The 23331-nt window shown below is 42.4% G+C and overlaps 2 protein-coding genes across 3 annotated transcripts in view; one reads left to right on the forward strand and one right to left on the reverse strand.

Moving 5' to 3' along the window:
- Positions 1 to 23331, forward strand: part of LOC133544203 (protein Wnt-2b-like) — an 88299-nt gene that overhangs the window by 22197 nt on the left and 42771 nt on the right. The window contains exon 5 of one of the 2 annotated variants that reach the window (XM_061889329.1): positions 3350 to 7011. The exons of the other annotated variant lie outside the window; for it this stretch is intronic. Coding sequence (XP_061745313.1) covers positions 3350 to 3570 — 221 coding nt within the window. The 3' untranslated portion in view covers positions 3571 to 7011. Of the gene's footprint in view, positions 1 to 3349; positions 7012 to 23331 lie in introns of those variants that run through there. 2 annotated transcript variants of the gene reach the window in all.
- The window catches only part of st7l (suppression of tumorigenicity 7 like), a 78107-nt gene continuing 75917 nt past the window's right edge, over positions 21142 to 23331 (reverse strand). The window contains exon 15 of the mRNA XM_061889318.1: positions 21142 to 23091. Within this exon, the coding sequence (XP_061745302.1) occupies positions 22996 to 23091 (96 nt within the window). The 3' untranslated portion in view covers positions 21142 to 22995. The remainder of the gene's footprint in view (positions 23092 to 23331) is intronic.

The raw sequence follows: 23331 nt of genomic DNA on the forward strand, positions 1-23331 counted from the left end.
ACCGGTTGCATCTTTGATCTTTCTCTCTTACACACATGTTTGTGTGTGTTATGAGGTTTTTTTTCACTTGGCCACAATATTTTTTTTAACAATGTTGAGTAACGGATTGATATCATTTACAGTCCGGCAAACAGGTGCTGGGTGCCGCCCAATTCCCTTCCATGCGAATGGGAGCCCCGTCAAGCGAAAGCTTTGCATTCCACCCCAGCTTAAAGTTCAACGATTTGCCCACTCGAACATCTGCTTTAATTCCCGCTGTTTGCTTTGCTTTGTTAAGGTCGGTCTCCCTGCTCAAATCCAGTCTCCTCAACGGAGCGTGAAGACGCGGTTAATAGGCCGGTTGCGATGGCGTGGTTCACGCAGTTGGCGTGGCTGCGGGCTGATAGCTGATGTAATGACAGCGTGTTGACTCAAAGGGAAGCTTGTTAAAAAGTGATCTTAAAAGGAGCTTATGATGCCTTCTCGCCGCGAGTCTCCATTGTGTTGGAATTCGCGTCCCGGGGATACATGCGGGCTTATTTTTCAAATCCTTCCTTTGGTCACTTTTAAGCCGGGCTCCTTGCAGCCTGAGGGGAATATCTGCTCGTTATCCCTCCTCTGTTTATCGGGGATGCTCTGTCATTATAGGCAGCATCTGATCTTCACACCTGAGAGCCGCTTTGGGTTTAAAGTCTGAGGGTCTTTGCTGCACGACCCGCTTGGGGAACCTAACCATCTGATATCGCACCGGTTTCGGTATAAGCATCAGTCCCTCCACAGCTTTTTTTTTTTTTTTTGCCATTGTTGCTTTTTCTGAATGTTTTTGAGATTTCTGGATGTTGTTGATAAATAGATTTCGCTTTGCATAGTAGAGCTTTAACTTGCACTTACAGATGTAGCGACCAACTGCATTTCGTGACAGTGGTTTTCTGAAGTGTTCCTGAGCTCATGTGGTGATATCCTTTCGAGATTGATGTCGGTTTTTGACACAATGCCGTCCGAGGGATCGAAGGTCACGGCCATTCAATGTTGGCTTGCGGCCATGCAGCTTACGTGGAGTGATTTCTCCAGATTCTCTGAACCTTGTTTTGCTGAAATAAGCAGGGGCGTCCATGATAACATTGCTTGAATGGCACTATATGTTGCTCCAAAACCTGTATGTACCTTGCAGCATTAATGTGTAAGTTACCCATGCCTTGGGCACTAATGCACCACCATACCATCACAGATGCTGGCTTTTGAACTTTGCGCCTATAACAATCCGGATGGTTCTTTTCCTCTTTGTTCCCGAGGACACAAATTTCCACGGTTTCCAAAAACAAATTGAAATGTGGACTCGTCAGACCACAAAACACTTTTCCACTTTGCATCAGTCCATTTTAGATGATCTTGGGGCCCAAAGAAGCCAGCGGTGTTTCTGGATGTTGTTGATAAATGGCTTTCGCTTTTGCATAGTAGAGCTTTAACTTGCACTTACAGATGTAGCGACAAACTGTATTTAGTGACAGTGGTTTTCTGAAGTGTTCCTGAGCCTACGTGGTGATATCCTTTTGAGATTGATGTTGGTTTTTTATACAGTGCCGTCTGAGGGATCGAAGGTCACGGCCATTCAATGTTGGCTTCCGGCCATGCAGTTTACGTGGAGTGATTTCTCCAGATTCTCTAAACCTTTTCTTGCTGAAAAAAGCAGGGGCGTCCATGATAACATTGCTTGAATGGCACTATATGTTGCTCCAAAACCTGTATTTACCTTGCAGCATTAATGTGTAAGTTACACATGCCTTGGGCACTAATGCACCACCAAACCATCACAGATGCTGGCTTTTGAACTTTGCGCCTATAACAATCCGGATGGTTCTTTTCCTCTTTGTTCCCGAGGACACACATTTCCACAGTTTCCAAAACCAATTTGAAATGTGGACTCGTCAGACCACAAAACACTTTTCCACTTTGCATCAGTCCATCTTAGATGATTTCGGTCCCAGAAAAGCCGGCGGCGTTTCTGGATGTTGTTGATAAATGGCTTTCGCTTTTGCATAGTAGAGCTTTAACTTGCACTTACAGATGTAGCGACAAACTGTATTTAGTGACAGTGGTTTTATGAAGTGTTCCTGAGCCCACGTGGTGATATCCTTCAGAGATTGATGTTGGTTTTTTATACAGTGCCGTCTGAGGGATCAAAGGTCATGGCCATTGTCTTGCTGAAATAAGCAGGGGCGTCCATGATAACATTGCTTGAATGGCACTATATGTTGCTCCAAAACCTGTATGTACCTTGCAGCATTAATGTGTAAGTTACCCATGCCTTGGGCACTAATGCACCACCATACCATCACAGATGCTGGCTTTTGAACTTTGCGCCTACAACAATCCGGATGGTTCTTTTCCTCTTTGTTCCCGAGGACACACATTTCCACAGTTTCCAAAAACAAATTGAAATGTGGACTCGTCAGACCACAAAACACTTTTCCACTTTGCATCAGTCCATCTTAGATGATCTCGGGCCCAGAGAAACCGGCGGCGTTTCTGGATGTTGTTGATAAATGGCTTTCGCTTTTGCATAGTAGAGCTTTAACTTGCACTTACAGATGTAGCGACAAACTGTATTTAGTGAGAGTGGTTTTATGAAGTGTTCCTGCACATGTGGTGATATCCTTAGAGATTGATGTTGGTTTTTGAGACAGTGCCGTATAAGGGATCGAAGTTCACGGTCATTCAATGTTAGTTTTCGGCCATGCGGCTTACGTGGAGTGATTTCTCCAGATTCTCTGAAACCATTTGATGATATTATGGACCGTAGATGTTGAAATCCCTAAATGTCTTCCAATTGCACTTTGAGAAACGTTCTTAAACTGTTTGACTATTTACTCACGCAGTTGTGGACAAAGGGGTGTACCTCAACCCCATCCTTTCTTGTGAAAGACTGAGCATTTTTTTAGGAAGCTGTTTTTATACCCAATCATGGCACCCACCTGTTCCCAATCAGCCTGCACACCTATGGGCTGCTCCAAATAAGTGTTTGATGAGCATTCCTCAACATTATCAGTATTTATTGCCGCTTTTCCAACTTCTTTCTCACGTGTTGCTGGCATCAAATTCTAAAGTTAATGATTATCAGTTTGAACATCAAATATGTTGTCTTTGCAGCATATTCAACTGAATATGGGTTGAAAATGATATGCAAATCATTGTATTCCGTATTTACACAATTTCCCAACTCATATGGAAACGGGGTTTGTATTTGTTTGAGGAGTTAAACTTAGTGTAGATTTTCCGCCGTCTGGCGCCTGAACTAAGATGAGTTTGAAACCCCAGTGCTGGAGAAATGGCGATGGGACTGATATTACGACGTTGTTCTCTTGTGACGCAGGATCAACGGGCACGGCGGGCCGGGTGTGCAACAAATCCTCCCAGGGCACGGACGGCTGCGAGGTGATGTGCTGTGGGCGGGGCTACGACACCACGCGGGTCCCACGCCGCAGCCAGTGCGAGTGTAAGTTCGACTGGTGCTGCGAGGTGAAGTGCAAATACTGCGAGGACGTGGTGGACGTCCACACCTGCAAGCCCCACGATTGGTTAATCCGAACCTAGAGACGGGATTTTTTTTTGTTTTCCACTCTCAAAACATTTTCCCAGGATCTTTACAGACTGCAAACTGGAAAATATGTCCAGTTATTCATTGCGAGCTGCTTTATTTGGATGTGGCTGACGAATGTTTGACAGCACTAATATTAGCCAGAATATTTAGCACGCCGACAGAAAGAGATAAGCCAGAGTGCGACTTTCCATTTTTTTTAAAAAGCGCTACACAGCTGCTGAAATGAATGAAATTGAATTTCCTTTGCTGCTATCGTGGACTTTGCAAAAAAAAAAAAGTTCCTCATGTTGACATTGGACACTTTTTCTCCCACATTCACTTTTTATGCCTCATTGAAATCTTGTTCATTTCTACCTCTGCTCTTTGTCTTTGCTTGTTTTGAGTCACACATTCAACCTCAAGACACTTTTTTTTTTTTTTCCCTCTGGATGTTTTCATTTCGTGGCCACAAACTAAATTTCCAAATATTTTGAGTATTTACAGTGGGGCGAAAAAGTATTTAGTCAGCCACCGATTGTGCAAGTTCTCCCACTTAAAATGATGACAGACGTCTGTAATTTTCATCGTAGGTACACTTCAACTGTGAGAGACAGAATGTGAAAAAAAAAATTCACATTGTAGGAATTTTAAAGAATTTATTTGTAAATTATGGTGGAAAATAAGTATTTGGTCAACCATTCAAAGCTCTCACTGATGGAAGGAGGTTTTGATTCAAAATTACACGATACATGGCCCCATTCATTCTTTCCTTAACACGGATCAATCGTCCTGTCCCCTTAGCAGAAAAACAGCCCCAAAGCATGATGTTTCCACCCCCACGCTTCACAGTAGGTGTGGTGTTCTTGGGATGCAACTCAGTATTCTTCTTCCTCCAAACACGACAAGTTGAGTTTATGCCAAAAAGTTCTATTTTGGTTTCTTCTGACCACATGACATTCTCCCAATCCTCTGCTGTATCATCCATGTATCCATTTTGGTATAAACTCAACTGGTCGTGTTTGGAGGAAGAAGAATACTGAGTTGCATCCCAAGAACACCACACCTACTGTGAAGCATGGGGGTGGAAACATCATGCTTTGGGGAAAAACAGCCCCAATAAATGTTGTTTCCACCCCCATGGGTAAAAACAGCCCCCAAGCATGATAATTCCACCCCCGTGCTTCACAGTAGGTATGGTGTTCTTGGGATGCAACTCAGTATTCTTCTTCCTCCAAACACGACGAGTTGAGTTTATACCAAAATGGATAGATGGATGATACAGCAGAGGATTGGGAGAATGTCATGTGGTCAGATGAAACCAAAATAGAACTTTTTGGTATAAACTCAACTCGTCGTGTTTGGAGGAAGAAGAATACTGAGTTGCATCCCAAGAACACCATACCTACTGTGAAGCATGGGGGTGGAAACATCATGCTTTGGGGCTGTTTTTCTGCTAAGGGGACAGGACGATTGATCCGTGTCAAAGGGGAACATTATCACAATTTCAAAAGGGTTAAAAACAATAAAAATCAGTTCCCAGTGGCTGGTTTTATTTTTCGAAGTTTTTTTCAAAACTTTACACCTCTCGGAATAGCCCTAAAAAAAGCTTTAAAGTTCTTGATTTTCGTTATTTGCGATGCAACTGTCCATTTCCCTGTCACGTCATACAGTGCTGCCAATACCAACAACATGGCGGTTACCACAGCAAGATATAGCGACATTAGCTCGGATTCAGACCCGGATTTCAGCGGCTTAAGCGATTCAACAGATTACGCATGTATTGGAACAGATGGTCGGAGTATGGAGGCTGATAGCGAAAACGAAATTGAAGAATAAACTGAAGCTATTGAGCGAATGGCTATTGACGCTATTCGGCCATAGCATGGGTGTACTTAATGAAGTGGCCCATAGCATGGCTGCCTTATTAGCATCGCCGGTATAATGTGCGGACCAAAAGATCAGGACTTTGGCATTTGTGACACTGGAGCCACTTAAATCCGTTGATTGGTAAGTGTTTGTTTCGCATTAAATGTGGGTATCTAGTTTCAAATGTACATACAGCTAGTGTAAATAGCATGTTAGCATCGATTAGCGTAGCATGTTAGCATCGATTAGCTGGCAGTCATGCCGCGACCAAATATGTCTGATTAGCACATAAGTCAACAACATCAACAAAACTCACCTTTGTGATTTCGTTGACTTAATCGTTGCAAATGCATTTGCAGGTTATCCATAAATCTCTGTGCCATGTCCGTCTTAGCATCGCCGGTCCAATGTGAAGACACTTTGGTACATTCAATGGGGGTCTGGTGGCAGATTTCTTGCCAGTGGTGCAACTTGAATCCCTCCCTGTTAGTGTTGTTACACCCTCCGACAACACACCGACGAGGCATGATGTCTCCAAGGTTCCAAAAAATAGTCGAAAAAACGGAAAATAACAGAGCTGAGACCCGGTGTTTGTAATGTCCATCCATCCATTTTCTACCGCTTATTCCCTCTTGGGGTCGCGGGGGCGCTGGCGCCTATCTCAGCTTGTAATGTGAAAATGAAAATGGCGGGTGTGTTACATCGGTGACGTCACGTTCTGATGTCATTGCTACACGACCGATAAACAGAAAGGCGTTTTATTCGCCAAAATTCACCCATTTAGAGTTCGGAAATCGGTTAAAAAATTACATGGTCTTTTTTCTGCAACATCAAGGTATATATTGACGCTTACATAGGTTTGCTGATAATGTTCCCCTTTTAAGGAAAGAATGAATGGGGCCATGTATCGTGAGATTTTGAGCCAAAACCTCCTTCCATCAGTGAGAGCTTTGAATGGTTGACCAAATACTTATTTTCCACCATAATTTACAAATAAATTCTGTAAAATTCCTACAATGTGAATTTTTTTTTTCACATTCTGTCTCTCACAGTTGAAGTGTACCTATGATGAAAATTACAGACCTCTGTCATCATTTTAAGTGGGAGAACTTGCACAATCGGTGGCTGACTAAATACTTTTTTGCCCCACTGTAGGTTAGAAAAAAACTGCATTATTATTATTTTTTTAATGCACCAGCACATGCGTTCCTTAGCTAGAAAAAAACAAAAACAAACGAAACACCGGGTTTGAAATCAGGCCAAAGACGTGGCAGACTTTTCAACATCTGCTTCATGCCTCTTAAGCCCCCAGATATCCAAACCTTACAAGGGCCACTAAACGAACTTGACAACAAGCCGCAAAATGCAAAGCGTCAACACATTTTTTTTTTTTCCAAGTGCGCTGAGAGCCAAAGTAAAGTGTTTTGCAAAAGGCCAAGGAAGAAAAAAGGGAAAGTAAATGAGTGTTTTTTTTGTACAACGGCGTGCTCGGTGGTCACAACAAACCATCGCACTTGCTGAGGCACGCATTATGCTTTTGTCTGTAATTGCTGCTCGAAGAAATAAAAAGAACTGATTGTCAAAAATAACGACAGGTGATGGAGAGAACCAATCACAGCGAGGTTCTGCACAAGACCGCTCAAAACCTTTGCCTTGTTCACAACCGACCCTTTTTTGTATGTGAGTATAAATCGGATATACGCTACATCCCAAGTGCCATCCCATTCCTAACACATAGGGTTCAATTAGATGTCAATATTACAGCTTCAACTCTTCTGGGAAGGCTGTCCACAAGGTTGCGGAGTGCGTTTATAGGAATTTTCAACCGATCTTCCAAAAGCCCATTGGTGAGGTCACACACTGGTGTTGGTCGAGAAGGCCTGGCTCTCAAGTCTCCGTTCCAATTCACCCCAAAAGTATTCTATCGGGGTCAGGTCAGGACTCTGTGCAGGCCAGTCAAGTTCATCCACACCAGACTCTGTCATTCATGTCTTTATGGATTTTGCTTTGTGCACTGGTGCACAGTCATGTTGGAAGAGGAAGGGGCCTGTTTCGAACTGTTTCCAAAAAAGTTGGGAGCATGGAATTGTCCAAAATGTTTGGTTTTGTTCATTTCACTGGAACAACAGGGCTAAGCCCAACTTCTGAAAAACAACCCAGTGTCATATTGGACCCGCTCGACATCCATAGCTTTCGGTCCCCTAGAGCAGTGGTCCCCAACCTTTTTGTATCCGTGGACCGGTCAACGCTTAATAATTTGTCCCGCGGCCCGGGGGATCCTTTTTATTTTTGTTTTTTTTTCTTTGTAATGAAAAAGGGACGTTTTGTGGTTGGTGCACTAATTATTGTAAGTGTATGTGTTTTTTATGTTGATTTAGTAAAAAAAAAAAAAAAAATACAATTATTATTTATTTTTTTTAAATAAAAATGATTAAAAAATTATTCTGCGGCCGGGTGGTTGGGGACCACTGCCCAAGGTTTCTTATAGTCACCATTGTCACCGACGTCCCACTGGGGTGAGTTTCCTTGCCCTTATGTGGGCTCTACCGAGAATGTCGTTGTGGTTTGTGCAGCCCTTTGAGACACTAGTGATTTAGGGCTATATGAATAAACATTGATTGATTGATAATTCCTCCTCCACCAAATTTCACACTCGGCACAATGCAGCCTTAAATGAACTGTTCTCCTGGCATATAATTCGCAATTACAACCATTTAATTCCCCTGCAATGCATGATGGGAACATGCAAAACACTCTTCTTCCTGTTCAGTGCATTTTATCTGGCAATTTGCAGATATTTTTTTATTTATTTAATTCGCAGTCGGCGCAAATTTTTTAGCCCAGTTTGGACACCCCTATGTTGTTTTTCTTCTTGAGTTCGTCCTTGAATAATTACCTCCATGACAACATCAAAGTACAACTCATATTCCAGCTTATTTTCACAAGTAGTCATGACTTTTTGTAAATAGCGAGACCTCGGAGCTAAAACTGCGACTGTTTGCACGAGAAATATGTTACAAAATTACAGTCCCGGTCACAATTTGGAGACTTTTTCCTCATCCGTTCAGATCTAAACGCGTCTCCAAACCTTTCTGGTACAGCAAATAGCTCGGCTTTTCACCTTGGCAAAAGCAGGACTCTGAAAATACCTTCCTGCTTCTATATTAAACCCTTGTTGATCCGCCCCGTGTCACTCCTGTCTTGAATGGGATCGAGACAATGCTACAGTAGCTTGGCGAGCTCGGGTTCAGTTGCTTCAGTGTCAGGTGACTACAGGGATTTTTTTCCAGTGACACAACCGACAGACGCTGCATAGCGACAGTCTGGACATTGGTCGAAGCCAACTGAAATGTTGCCGCAGTCCTTGATAGCACAAGAGATGAACAAGATGCTTTATTTGCAAGACTGTTTGCACGTCTGTCTATGCTAAATGGTGATGTTGAGGTACAAAAACCTAAAACCAGTGAAGTCGGCACGCTGTGTAAATGGTAAATAAAAACAGAATACAATGATTTGCAAATGCTTTTCAACTTATATTCAATTGAATAGACTGCAAAGACAAGATATTTAATGTTCAAACTGAAAAAGTATTAGAATTTAATGGCAGCAAACTATTGCACAAAAGTTGGCACAGGGGCATTTTTACCACTGTGTTACATGGCCTTTCGTTTTATCAACACTCAGTAAACGTTTGGGAACCAATTTTTGAAGCTTTTCAGGTGGAATTCTTTCCCATTCTTGCTTGATGTACAGCTTAAGTTGTTCAACAGCGTTGTGGTATTTTAGGCTTCATAATGCGCCACACATTTTCAGTGGGAGACAGGTCTGGACTACAGTCTAGTACCCGCACTCTTTTAATATGAAGCCACATTGTTGTAACAAGTGGCTTGGCATAGTCTTGCTGAAATAAGCAGGGGCGTCCATGATAACGTTGCTTGGATGGCAACACATGTTGCTCCAAAACCTGTATGTACCGTTCAGCATTAATGGTGCCTTCATAGATGTATAAGTTACCCATGCATTGGGCACTAACACACCCCCATACCATCACAGATGCTGGCCTTTAAATTTTGCGCCTATAACAAACCGGATGGTTCTTTTCCTCTTTGTTCCGGAGGACACGACGTCCACAGTTTCCAAAAACAATTTGAAATGTGGACATGTCAGACCACAGAACATTTTTCCACTTGCAACAGTAATTCTGGGTGTTGTTGATAAAAGGCTTTTCGCTCTGCATAGTAGAGTTTTAACTTGCATTTACATGTGTAGCGATCAACTGTCGTTACCGACTGTGGTTTTCTGAAGTGTTCCTGAGCCCATGTGGTGATATACTTTACACACTGATGGTAAATGGTAAATGGGTTGTACTTGTATAGCACTTTTCTACCCCTTTTTAAGGGAGCCCAAAAACCTAAAACCAGTGAAGTCGGCACGCTGTGTAAATGGTAAATAAAAACAGAATACAATGATTTGCAAATGCTTTTCAACTTATATTCAATTGAATAGACTGCAAAGACAAGATATTTAATGTTCAAACTGAAAAAGTATTAGAATTTAATGGCAGCAAACTATTGCACAAAAGTTGGCACAGGGGCATTTTTACCACTGTGTTACATGGCCTTTCCTTTTAACAACACTCAGTAAAGGTTTGGGAACCAATTTTTGAAGCTTTTCAGGTGGAATTCTTTCCCATTCTTGCTTGATGTACAGCTTAAGTTGTTCAACAGCGTTGTGGTATTTTAGGCTTCATAATGCGCCACACATTTTCAGTGGGAGACAGGTCTGGACTACAGTCTAGTACCCGCACTCTTTTAATATGAAGCCACATTGTTGTAACAAGTGGCTTGGCATTGTCTTGCTGAAATAAGCAGGGGCGTCCATGATAACGTTGCTTGGATGGCAACACATGTTGCTCCAAAACCTGTATGTACCGTTCAGCATTAATGGTGCCTTCATAGATGTATAAGTTACCCATGCATTGGCCACTAACACACCCCCATACCATCACAGATGCTGGCCTTTGAATTTTGCGCCTATAACAAACCGGATGGTTCTTTTCCTCTTTGTTCCGGAGGACACGACGTCCACAGTTTCCAAAAACAATTTGAAATGTGGACATGTCAGACCACAGAACATTTTTCCACTTGCAACAGTGGAGCCCGGGCCCAGCGAAGCTGGCGGTGATTCTGGGTGTTGTTGATAAATGGCTTTTCGCTTTTAATAGTAGAGTTTTAACTTGCATTTACATGTGTAGCGATCAACTGTCGTTACCGACTGTGGTTTTCTGAAGTGTTCCTGAGCCCATGTGGTGATATCCTTTACACACTGATGGTAAATGGTAAATGGGTTGTACTTGTATAGCACTTTTCTACCCCTTTTTAAGGGAGCCCAAAAACCTAAAACCAGTGAAGTCGGCACGCTGTGTAAATGGTAAATAAAAACATAACACAATGATTTGCAAATGCTTTTCAACTTATATTCAATTGAATTGACTGCAAAGACAAGATATTTAATGTTCAAACTGAAAAAGTATTAGAATTTAATGGCAGCAACTTATTGCAAAAAAGTTGGCACAGGGGCATTTTTACCACTGTGTTACATGGCCTTTCCTTTTAACAACACTCAGTAAACGTTTGGGAACCAATTTTTGAAGCTTTTCAGGTGGAATTTTTTTCCCATTCTTGCTTGATGTACAGCTTAAGTTGTTCAACAGCGTTGTGGTATTTTAGGCTTCATAATGCGCCACACATTTTCAGTGGGAGACAGGTCTGGACTACAGTCTAGTACCCGCACTCTTTTAATATGAAGCCACATTGTTGTAACAAGTGGCTTGGCATTGTCTTGCTGAAATAAGCAGGGGCGTCCATGATAACGTTGCTTGGATGGCAACACATGTTGCTTCAAAACCTGCATGTACCTTTCAGCATTAATGGTGCCTTCACAGATGTGTAAGTTACCCATACCTTTGGCACTAATACACCCCCATACCATCACAGATGCTGGCCTTTGAATTTTGCGCCTATAACAAACCGGATGGTTCTTTTCCTCTTTGTTCCGGAGGACACCACGTCCACAGTTTCCAAAAACAATTTGAAATGTGGACATGTCAGACCACAGGACACTTTGCCACTTTGCAACAGTGGAGTTCGGGCCCAGCGAAGCTGGCGGTGATTCTGGATGTTGTTGATAAATGGCTTTTTGCTTTGCATAGTAGAGTTTTAACTTGCATTTACATGTGTAGCGATCAACTGTCGTTACCGACTGTGGTTTTCTGAAGTATTCCTGAGCCCATGTGGTGCTATCCTTTACACACTGATGGTAAATTTTAAATGGGTTGTACTTGTATAGCACTTTTCCACCCCTTTTTAAGGGAGGCCAAAAACCTAAAACCAGTGAAGTCGGCACGCTGTGTAAATGGTAAATAAAAACATAATACAATAATTTGCAAATCCTTTTCAACTTATATTCAAATGAATAGACTGCAAAGACAAGATATTTAATGTTCAAACTGAAAAAGTATTAGAATTTAATGGCAGCAACCTATTGCAAAAAAGTTGGCACAGGGGCATTTTTACCACTGTGTTACATGGCCTTTCCTTTTAACTACACTCAGTAAACGTTTGGGAACCAATTTTTGAAGCTTTTCAGGGGAATTTTTTTTCCCATTCTTGCTTGATGTACAGCTTAAGTTGTTCAACAGCGTTGTGGTATTTTAGGCTTCATAATGCGCCACACATTTTCAGTGGGAGACAGGTCTTGACTACAGTCTAGTACCCGCACTCTTATAATATGAAGCCACACTTGTAACAAGTGGCTTGGCATTGTCTTGCTGAAATAAGCAGGGGCGTCCATGATAACGTTGTATGGATGGCAACATATGTTGCTCCAAAACCTGCATGTACCTTTCAGCATTAATGGTGCCTTCATAGATGTGTAAGTTACCCATGCATTGGGCACTAATACACCCCCATACCATCACAGATGCTGGCCTTTGAATTTGGCGCCTGTAACAATCCGGATGGTTCTTTTCCTCTTTGTTCCGGAGGACACGATGTCCACAGTTTCCAAAAACAATTTGAAATGTGGACATGTCAGACAACAGAACACTTTTCCACTTTGCAACAGTGGACCTCGGGCCCAGCGAAGCTGGCGGTTAATCTGGGTGTTGTTGATAAATGGCTTTTCGCTTTGCATAGTAGAGTTTTAACTTGCATTTACATGTGTAGCGATCAACTGTCGTTCCCGACAGTGGTTTACTGAAGTATTCCTGAGCCCATGTGGTGCTATCCTTTACACACTGATGGTAAATGTTAAATGGGTTGTACTTGTATAGCAATTTTCTACCCCTTTTTAAGGTAGCCCAAAAACCTAAAACCAGTGAAGTCGGCACGCTGTGAAAATGGTAAAAAAACCAGAATACAATTATTTGCAAATGCTTTTCAACTTATATTCAATTGAATTGACTGCAAAGACAAGATATTTAATGTTCAAACTGAAAAAGTATTAGAATTTAATGGCAGCAACTTATTGCAAAAAAGTTGGCACAGGGGCATTTTTACCACTGTGTTACATGGCCTTTCCTTTTAACAACACTCAGTAAACGTTTGGGAACCAATTTTTGAAGCTTTTCAGGTGGAATCATTTCCCATTCTTGCTTGATGTACAGCTTAAGTTGTTCAACGGCGTTGTGGTATTTTAGGTTTCATAATGCGCCACACATTTTCAGTGGGAGACAGGTCTGGACAACAGTCTAGTACCCGCACTCTTTTAATATGAAGCCACACTGTTGTAACAAGTGGCTTGGCATTGTCTTGCTGAAATAAGCAGGGGCGTCCATGATAACGTTGCTTGGATGGCAACACATGTTGCTTCAAAACCTGCATGTACCTTTCAGCATTAATGGTGCCTTCATAAATGTGTAAGTTACCCATGCATTGGGCACTAATACACCCCCATACCATCACAGATTCTGGCCTTTGAATTTTGCGCCTATAACAATCCGGATGGTTCTTTTCCTCTTTGTTCCGGAGGACACGACGTCCACAGTTCCCAAAAACAATTTGAAATGTGGACATGTCAGACCACAGAACACTTTTCCACTTTGAATCAGTGGAGCTCAGGCCCAGGGAAGCTGGCGGTTTTCTGGGTGTTGTTGATAAATGGCTTTTCGCTTTGCATAGTAGAGTTTTAACTTGCATTTACATATGTAGCGACCAACTGTCGTTACCGACAGTGGTTTTCTGAAGTTTTCCTGAGCCCATGTGGTGCTATCCTTTACACACTGATGGTAAATGGGTTGTACTTGTATAGCACTTTTCTACCCCTTTTTAAGGGAGCCCAAAGCGCTTTGACAGAATTTCCACATTCTCCCTTTCACACACTGACTGATGTCACTTTTTGATACAGTACCGCCTGAGGGATCGTGGGTCAGTAATATCATCGCTTACGTGCAGGGAATTCTCCAGATTCTCTGAACCTTTTGATGATATTACGGGCCTTAGATGGTGAAATCCCTAAATTCCTTGCGAAAGCTCGTTGAGAAATGTTGTTCTAAAACTGTTCGACAATTTGCTCAGGCATTCGTTCACAAAGTGGAGACCCTCGCCCCATCCTTGTTTGTGAATGACTGAGCATTTCATGGAAGCTGCTTTTACACCCACCTGTTCCCAATTAGCCTGTTCACCTGTGTGATGTTCCAAATAAGTGTTTGATGAGCATTCCTAAACTTTCTCAGAATTTTTTGCCCCTTGTGCCAGCTTTTTTCGTAGCAGGCATCCAATTCCAAATGAGCTAAAATTTGCAAAAAATTAAGTTTTCCAGTTCGAACGTTAAATATCTTGTCTTTGAAGTCTATTCGATTGAATATACAGGTGCTGTTCATATTATTAGAATATCATGAAAAAGTTGATTTATTTCAGTAATTATATTCAGAACGTGAAACTTACATATTATATCAATTCATTACACACATAGTGATATATTTGAAATGTTTATTTCTTTAAATTTTGATGATTAGTACAGACAATTACTGAAAATCCCAAATTCAGTATCTCAGAAAATTAGACTATTAGTTACGACTAGTACCAAAAAATATTTTTTAGAAATGTGGGCCAACTGAAAAGTATGAACATGGAAAGTTTCAGCATAGTTGCAGCTCCTTTTGCCTGAATTGCTGCAGCAATACGGCCTGGCATGGAGTCCACCAGTCTGTTGCACTCCTCAGGTGTTATGAGAGCCCAGGTTGCTTTAATAGTGGCCTTCAGCTCTTCAGCATTGTCGGGTCTGGCATCTCGCATCTTCCGCTTCACAATACCCCATAGGTTTTCAATGGGGTTTGCAGGCCAATCAAGAACAGGGATACCATGGTCCTTAAACCAGGTACTGGTAGATTTGGCACTGTGTGCAGGTGCCAAGTCATGTTGGAAAATGAAATCTTCACCTCCATAAAATTGGTCCGCGGCAGGCAGCATAAAGTGTTCCAAAACTTCCTGGTAGACTGCTGCATTGACCCTAGACCTCAGGAAACACAGTGGACCAACACCAGCAGACGACATGGCACCCCAGACCATTACCGATTGTGGAAATTTGACACTGGACTTCAGGCAACGTGGATTCTGTGCCTCTCCTGTCTTCCTCCAGACTCTGGGACCTTGATTTCCAAAGGAAATACAAAATTTACTTTCATCTGAAAATATAACTTTGGACCACTCAGCAGCAGTCCAGTCCTTTTTGTCTTGAGCCCAGGCGAGACACTTTTGTCGTTTTCTCTTATTCAAGAGTGGCTTTACACGGGGAATGCGACAGCTGAAGCCCATATCTTGCCTAAGTCGGTGCGTGGTGGTTCTTGAAGCACTGACTCCAGCTGCAGTCCACTCTTTGTGGATCTCCCCCACATTTTTGAATCGGTTTTGTTTGACAATCCTCTCCAGGGCGCGGTTATCCCTCTTGCTTGTACACTTTTTTCTACCACATCTTTGTCTTCCCTTCGCCTCTCTATCAATGTGCTTGGACACAGAGCTCTGGGAACATCCAACCTCTTTGGCAATGATCTTTTATGTCTTGCCCTCCTTCTTTAAAGTATCAATGGTCATCTTTTGGACAGTTGTCAAGTCAGCAGTCTTCCCCATGATTGTGTCTCATACAGAATCAAAACGAGAGACCATTTAAAGGATTTTCCAGGTGTTTTGAGTTAGTTAGCTAATTAGTGTGGCACCAGGTGTCTTCAATATCTGACCTTTTCACCATCTTCTAATTTTCTTAGATGTTGAATTTAGGGTTTTCATTGGTTGTCAGCTATAATCATCTCCTTTTTGGCAAAAAAACACTTGAAATGTATCAGTCTGTTTGGAATGAATGTATACATTCTACAAGTTTGACTTTTTTAAATGGAATTAATGAAATAAATAAACTTTTTCGTGATATTCTAATAACATGACCAGCACCTGTAAGTTGGAAAGGATTTAAAAATCATTGTTTTCTGTTTTTATTTACCATTTACACAACGTACCAACTTCACTGGTTTTGCGTATCGTTTGAGGTAGAAGTAAATTTGTGTTTTGATTTGAAAAACGGAGGAACCCAAAAATTGTGTTTCGGAACATTGTTCATCCCTTAACTCAGGGGTGTCAAACTACTACTGAATACATTTGTCCTTTTCTCATCAAGTGATTTAAAGTTAAGAGTGAATGATGTCATTGGTTTGTTTAACAACGATAAAAACTATCTTGAGAAATTTAGCGACCTTCATATATTTCATCATATGAGGCAACAAATCCCCCGAAATGTCGTAACGGGATTGAAAAGATTTAGTGTTGTGTCACTTTTTGATGAACATGTTTTATTCCCCCCTCCGACTTTTCCAAAGAGCCTAAAACCAATGATAAATATCTATACTTAAAACGGGAAGAGTAAATAGAGTAAATTGGGAAATATGTTGATGTCATGGACTGATAAGACATTCATTTGAGAGTAACTATGCTGTTTATTGACTTTTCCCCAACGACATCACATGTGGATACATTTGAAAAAGAACAACTGTATTAATGTCAGCTATATGCTGTTGCAACGGGGTAAAAATGTAGATCGTGACGCAGGAAAAATGAACATATCGTGTTGCCTCACACATGCGAAGCGTAATTAGTGAGTCGAGCCGGCCAAGTCAAACTAAACAGACACGGTTTCGAACGCACTCGGAGCGCGGAGGTGATATTTAGCCAATGGTCTTGGAGCCGATCCTCGTGTGTGTTTTGCGTGACTGACGTGTGAGAGGACGGCTGGCTTTCAAACAAACTTCTTGCTACACTTTTTTTTGTTAAGTGTGAAGCCCCAATTTTCAACCTGTGAGTGAGTGTTTGTGTGTAAACACTTGGGGATTATTGTCAAAGTGGGAATTTTCTTTAATTCAACTGAAACCCACTACTACCGACCACACAGTCTGATAGTTTGTACATCAATGATGAAATATTAACATTGCAACACATGCCAATAAGGCCGGTTTAGTTGACTAAATTACAATTTTAAATTTCCCGCGGAGTTTCTCGGGTTGTAGCGGACATATTAGCCCAGCACCACACACACGGCTAAAAGTCGTCTCTTTTCATCGCATAATTACACAGTAATTTGGACATCTGTGTTGCTGAATCTTTTGCAATTTGTTCAATTAATAATGGAGACTCTAAAGAATAATGCTCTTGGTGGAAAGCGGTGGATTGCAGATGCCTTTAGCAACCGAAACACAGCCGGTGTTTCTTTGTTTGTCGTGAAGCTTTAACACAGAGCGGTCAAGCGAACATGTTTCTCTACGTCAACCGGCAGGTTTTTGGATGGGAAAATTGTGATATTAAGTCGGCTCTTACCGGAGACATCAGTGGATTATACCTCCTACTGCAGCTCAAAAAGGCAGCTTGGCTCCTCGGCTTCTCTCAGACACTGGCGTTCACCGCAGCCACCCGAATTTCAGGTAATAATAATAATAATGGATTAGATTCATATCGGGCTTCACGGTGGAAAAGGGGTTAGTGCGTCTGCCTCACAATACGAAGGTCCTGCAGTCCTGAGTTCAAATCCAGGCTCGGGATCTTTCTGTGTGGAGTTTGCATGTTCTCCCCGTGAATGCGTGGGTTCCCTCCGGGTACTCCGGCTTCCTCCCACTTCCAAAGACATGCACCTGGGGATAGGTTGATTGGCAACACTAAATTGGCCCTAGTGTGTGAATGTAAGTGTGAATGTTGTCTGTCTATCTGTGTTGGCCCTGCGATGAGGTGGTGACTTGTCCAGGGTGTACCCCGCCTTCCGCCCGATTGTAGCTGAGATAGGCGCCAGCGCCCCCCGCGACCCCACAAGGGAATAAGTGGTAGAAAATGGATGGATGGATAGATTTATATCGCGCTTTTCTACTGTTAGATACTCAAAGCGCTCACAGTGAAGTGGGAACCCATCATTCATTCACACCTGGTGGTGGTAAGCTACATCAGTAGCCACAGCTGCCCTGGGGTAGACTGACGGAAGCGTGGCTGCCAGTTTGCGCCTACGGCCCCTCCGACCACCACCAATCATTCATTCACCAGTGTGAGCGGCGCCGGGGGCAAGGGTGAAGTGTCCTGCTCAGGGACACAACGGCAGCGATTTGGATGTCAATAGGTGGGAAGCGAACCTGCAACCCTCAGATATGACTTTACAATCTCACTAAAACACTATTAAAACAATAGGCAGATAAGGGATCTTCCAGAGACCCTGCCCCAAGTGGAGGAGTTCAAGTACCTAGGAGTCTTGTTCACGAGTGAGGGAAGAGTGGATCGTGAGATCGACAGGCGGATCGGTGCGGCGTCTTCAGTAATGCGGACGTTGTACCGATCCGTTGTGGTAAAGAAGGAGCTGAGCCGGAAGGCAAAGCTCTCAATTTACCGGTCGATCTACGTTCCCATCCTCACCTATGGTCATGAGCTTTGGGTCATGACCGAAAGGATAAGATCACGGGTACAAGCGGCCGAAATGAGTTTCCTCCGCCGTGTGGCGGGGCTCTCCCTTAGAGATAGGGTGAGAAGCTCTGCCATCCGGGAGGAACTCAAAGTAAAGCCGCTGCTCCTTCACATCGAGAGGAGCCAGATGAGGTGGTTCGGGCATCTGGTCAGGATGCCACCCGAACGCCTCCCTAGGGAGGTGTTTAGGGCACGTCCAACCGGTAGGAGGCCACGGGGAAGACCCAGGACCTATGTCTCCCGGCTGGCCTGGGAACGCCTCGGGATCCCCCGGGAAGAGCTAGACGAAGTGGCTGGGGAGAGGGAAGTCTGGGTTTCCCTGCTTAGGCTGTTGCCCCCGCGACCCGACCTCGGATAAGCGGAAGGGGATGGATGGATGGATGGATGGGATCTTCCAGAATTATCCTAGTAAATGTGTCTAATTACATCTGAAACAGTCCCACTGCCGCCGCCTTTTCTTATTTTTTGTGCTTCACTCTAACTTTTCTCATCCACAAATCTTTCATCCTCGCTCAAATTAATGAGGAAATTGTCGCTTTCTCAGTCCGACTAGCTCTTGCTGCTGGAGGCTATGATTATAAACAATGTGAGGATGTGAGGAGCCCTATAACCCGTGACGTCACGCGCACATCGTCTGCTACTTCCGGTAAAGGCAAGGCTTTTTTATCAGCGACCAAAAGATGCGAACTTTATCGTGGATGTTCTCTACTAAATCCTTTCAGCAAAAATATGGCAAAATCGCGAAATGATCAAGTATGACACATAAAATTGACCTATCACCGATTAAATAAGAAAATCTCATTTCAGTAGGCTTTTTGAGTTCCTCTCTGCTGATGGATTACGCGGACAAATTAGGTGAAGCGTTCCTCTTCCCCTAAAGTTTCTCCTACTAGCCTGATGGGGGTTGGTGTTGTTGTTGCTTACTTTGATGATCTTGCTCTTCCTTTTGTGTACAATGAGGCCAAGGTATGCCATGTGAGTTGCGATGATTGTGGTCTACTGCTTGTGTGCCAGGTCATCAGCAGAATCAAGATCATCCGATTGTGTCCAGTGCATCCTTTGGATATCATTCTTCTTCTGGGCAGTTGAGGTCGACATTACCCAACTAATATCCACCAGAAAAAGGAAAGGTGACAGCAAGCATTCTTGCCTCACTCCTGTTCACACTTTGAAGGCACTGGTAAGCTGCTGACCATGAACCTCGTTTCAGGTCATCCATTCATATGAGTTCCTGATAATGTTAGTGATCTTTACTGGTACTCAACAGTCTCCCGATGGTCTGCCTAGCAACACTGTCCAACGCCTTCTCATTGTCAATAAAATTCATATTGACAGGTGAGTTCCAGGATAAACGGCAGGGTTGTTATCTGGTCAGTACATTGTCTTCTCTTCCTGAAGCCAGCTTGTTGAACTCAGAGATGTGGGTCAACTGCATCTTTCTGTTTTAGAGGTTTCCCTAGACGCATTTAGCTGGGGTTAACAGCAGTGTTATTCTCCTGCAGTTAGAACAGGAACTAAGGTCACCCTACTTTGGGAGCTTGATGATTCTGGTGGATTGAGAATTTCCACAGTGGTCACATAATCTGCTTTGATGGCCTTATACTTTTCTTCCTTGGTTGGAACATCACAGACGATAGGAAGAGGCCAGGTCATCAGCAGAGTCAAGATCATCCGATTGTGTCCAGTGTGTTCATTGGATATCATTCTTCTTCTGGGCAGTTGAGGCCGACAATATCCACCAGAAAAAGGAAAAGTGACCGCAAGCATCCTTGCCTCACTCCTGTTCGCACTTCGTTAAGCTGCTGACCATGAACCTCGTTGCAGGTCATTCATTCATATGAGTTCCTGATAATGTTCGTGATCTGGACTGGTACTCAATCTCCCGCTGGTCTGACTATCCACACTGTCCAACGGCTTCTCATTGTCAATAAAATTCATATAAACAGGTGAGTTCCAGTATAAATGGCACTTTGTGTCTTTAAAACCTGTTTATGAGCACCGGACATGTTAACAATCACCTCTGCTTTTTTGCCACACGTTTGAAAAGGTGGTCAAACGGTTGCTTTATTTCATTTTTTTCTATGATATAATGGAGGAAAAAGTTTCGATGACAATTTAACACTGGACAGCTTTAATGATAATATTAATAATAATAATAGATTTTATTTGTAAAAAAGCACTTTACGTTGAGCAAACAACCTCAAAGTACCACAGTGTAAAAAAATAGTAATAATAATAATAAAAATAAATAAAACATAAAACTAGAAACAGCCCAATAGCTAGAACCAGCATGCATATCTATAAAAAGGCTTTTTAAAAAAGATGGGTTTTGAAGCCTTTTTTAAAAGCATCCACAGTCTGAGGTGCCCTCAGGTGGTCAGGGAGAGCGTTCAACAAACTGGGAGCAGCGGAGCAGAAAGCCCGGTCTCCCATAGTTCGTAGCTTTGTCCGTGGAGGTGGGAGCGGAGGTGTTGTGTGGAGGATTTGGGGTTGAGCTTTGTCATTAAAAAAAAAAAAAAGGCTTCGCTACACATTTTAAAACAAATCTTGGAAATGTAGGTTTGATAACTTTATTTTTCTTGGGTAAAAAAGGCTAACCTAGCATACTGTTGTTGCATGTCATATATGACATCCACACACTCGCTGCTAGTCTAAGCGTTTCCATTGTAAACTCAACAAATGTGGATTTAAAACAAAGAAAAAAAAGAAGCAAGCCGCTAGAAAAAAAACCCAAACAAATACTGGACTTTCACAGGAGTCATTTTATTGTCTATTTTTTTCCCCGAGCGCTTTCAAACATGCCAGTTGGCCCAGTCTCCTGTCTTCAGCATGTACTCTGTGTTATTTATTTGCATATTTCATACCATCAAATTTAAACTGTGGACCATAACAACACATTACGGTAGACCGTTGTGTTTTTTTGTCTGCCGGTAGCGTCGTTCACCACTGATATTGAGTTAAGTACAATCAATTAGAATCCGAAAAATGGGTAAATGCCAAAGTTAGGATGAGAATAAAAAGGCACTTAATCATTTTAAGCAATCATGTATGAAGTGGTTAACGCACGTTCTTGGACGCGTGTGTGATGAATTGAATATTTCTGCATTGTCACGAGCACATCACGTTGCAATACAGTCATTCTCAAACTGTGGTACGCCAAATAATCACTTCATTAAAGCATTTCCAATATTCAAACACAGTGTTACTGTTCATACCGTGTGTATTGTTACAGAGGCCACAAATACATTGGGGCGAAAAAGTATTTAGTCAGCCACCGATTGTGCAAGTTCTCCCACTTAAAATGATGACAGAGGTCTGTAATTTCCATCATAGGTACACTTCAACTGTGAGAGACAGAATGTAGAAAAAAAATCCAGGAATTCACATTGTAGGAATTTTAAAGAATTTATTTGTAAATTATGGTGGAAAATAAGTATTTGGTCAACCATTCAAAGCTCTCACTGATGGAAGGAGGTTTTGGCTCAAAATCTCACGATACATGGCCCCATTCATTCTTTCCTAAACACGGATCAATCCTCCTGTCCCCTTAGCAGAAAAACAGCCCCAAAGCATGATGTTTCCACCCCCATGCTTCACAGTAGGTATGGTGTTCTTGGGATGCAACTCAGTATTCTTCTTCCTCCAAACACGACGAGTTGAGTTTATACCAAAAAGTTCTATTTTGGTTTCATCTGACCACATGACATTCTCCCAATCCTCTGCTGTATCATCCATGTATCCATTTTGGTATAAACTCAACTCGTCGTGTTTGAAAGAAGAAGAATACTGAGTTGCATCCCAAGAACACCACACCTACTGTGAAGCACGGGGGTGGAAACATCATGCTTTGGGGCTGTTTTTCTGCAAAGGGGACAGGACGATTGATTCATGTTAAGGAAAGAATAAATGGGGCCATGTATCGTGAGATCAGTGAGAGCTTTGAATGTTTGACCAAATACTTATTTTCCACCATAATTTACAAATAAATTCTTTAAAATTCCCACAATGTGAATTCCTGGATTTTTTTCCACATTCTGTCTCTCACAGTTGAAGTGTACCTATGATGAAAATCACAGACCTCTGTCATCATTTTAAGTGGGAGAACTTGCACAAATGGTGGCTGAGTAAATACTTTTTTGCCCCACTGTATTACTTGTTAAATAAAACATTTGCCTTGTTTTTCATGAATACTTAGGTCTACTAAGCTACTGTATTTCAATGTTGGTCATTACGATGGTACTTACAGAGCCAAGTTTTTTTCTGATGTGGTACTTTTTTTGATAAACTGCTCTATTAGGCACGACCAGCCAGAGCAAAAGGTTTGTTTTGTCCCAAAATCACAAACACGTGGACAATCTGAAGCCTTCCTTTCCTCGTGACAAACACATGAGGATGCTGCATATTCACTAACGGACTTTTTTGGGCAGCTGGAAAGAGGACAGGCGTCTTTCTAAGAGTGGTACTGCTGCTGTGTTGATACGACTCGAGCCAATGTAATCAGTAACAATGCAGCACGCAGACAGTAATGCTGAGGACAGAAGAGCTCCACACGCGTGTAAGTGTGTGTGTGTGTGTGTTGGTGTGTGTGTGTTGGGGTCAGATCCGAGTCAGTTGGTGCCAGAAACTGGACGGCATGAAGCTTTCCATCTTGTCTGCGAAAAAGCCCAGCGGTGCGAAGAGTGTGCTGAAAAACTGAAAATAGAGGGATGCTGAGTGCCACTACAACTTTTATCAACATCTTCACTTTATAAACTGGACTCGACGAGATTGGAAGTAGTATGGTTGTAACTAGTGATGTGCCGATCGATTGTGGAAAATAATGTGATCGCCATTGCTAATTATTATCTGTTAATGACGATCACAAACACAGATCCCTTCTGGCTGTTTTTTTTTTTTATTCCCTTGGCGGACAAACAGATGGATGGATGGATG

The sequence above is a fragment of the Nerophis ophidion genome, linkage group LG02 (genome assembly GCF_033978795.1).
Source record: "Nerophis ophidion isolate RoL-2023_Sa linkage group LG02, RoL_Noph_v1.0, whole genome shotgun sequence".
Taxonomy (NCBI): domain Eukaryota; kingdom Metazoa; phylum Chordata; class Actinopteri; order Syngnathiformes; family Syngnathidae; genus Nerophis; species Nerophis ophidion.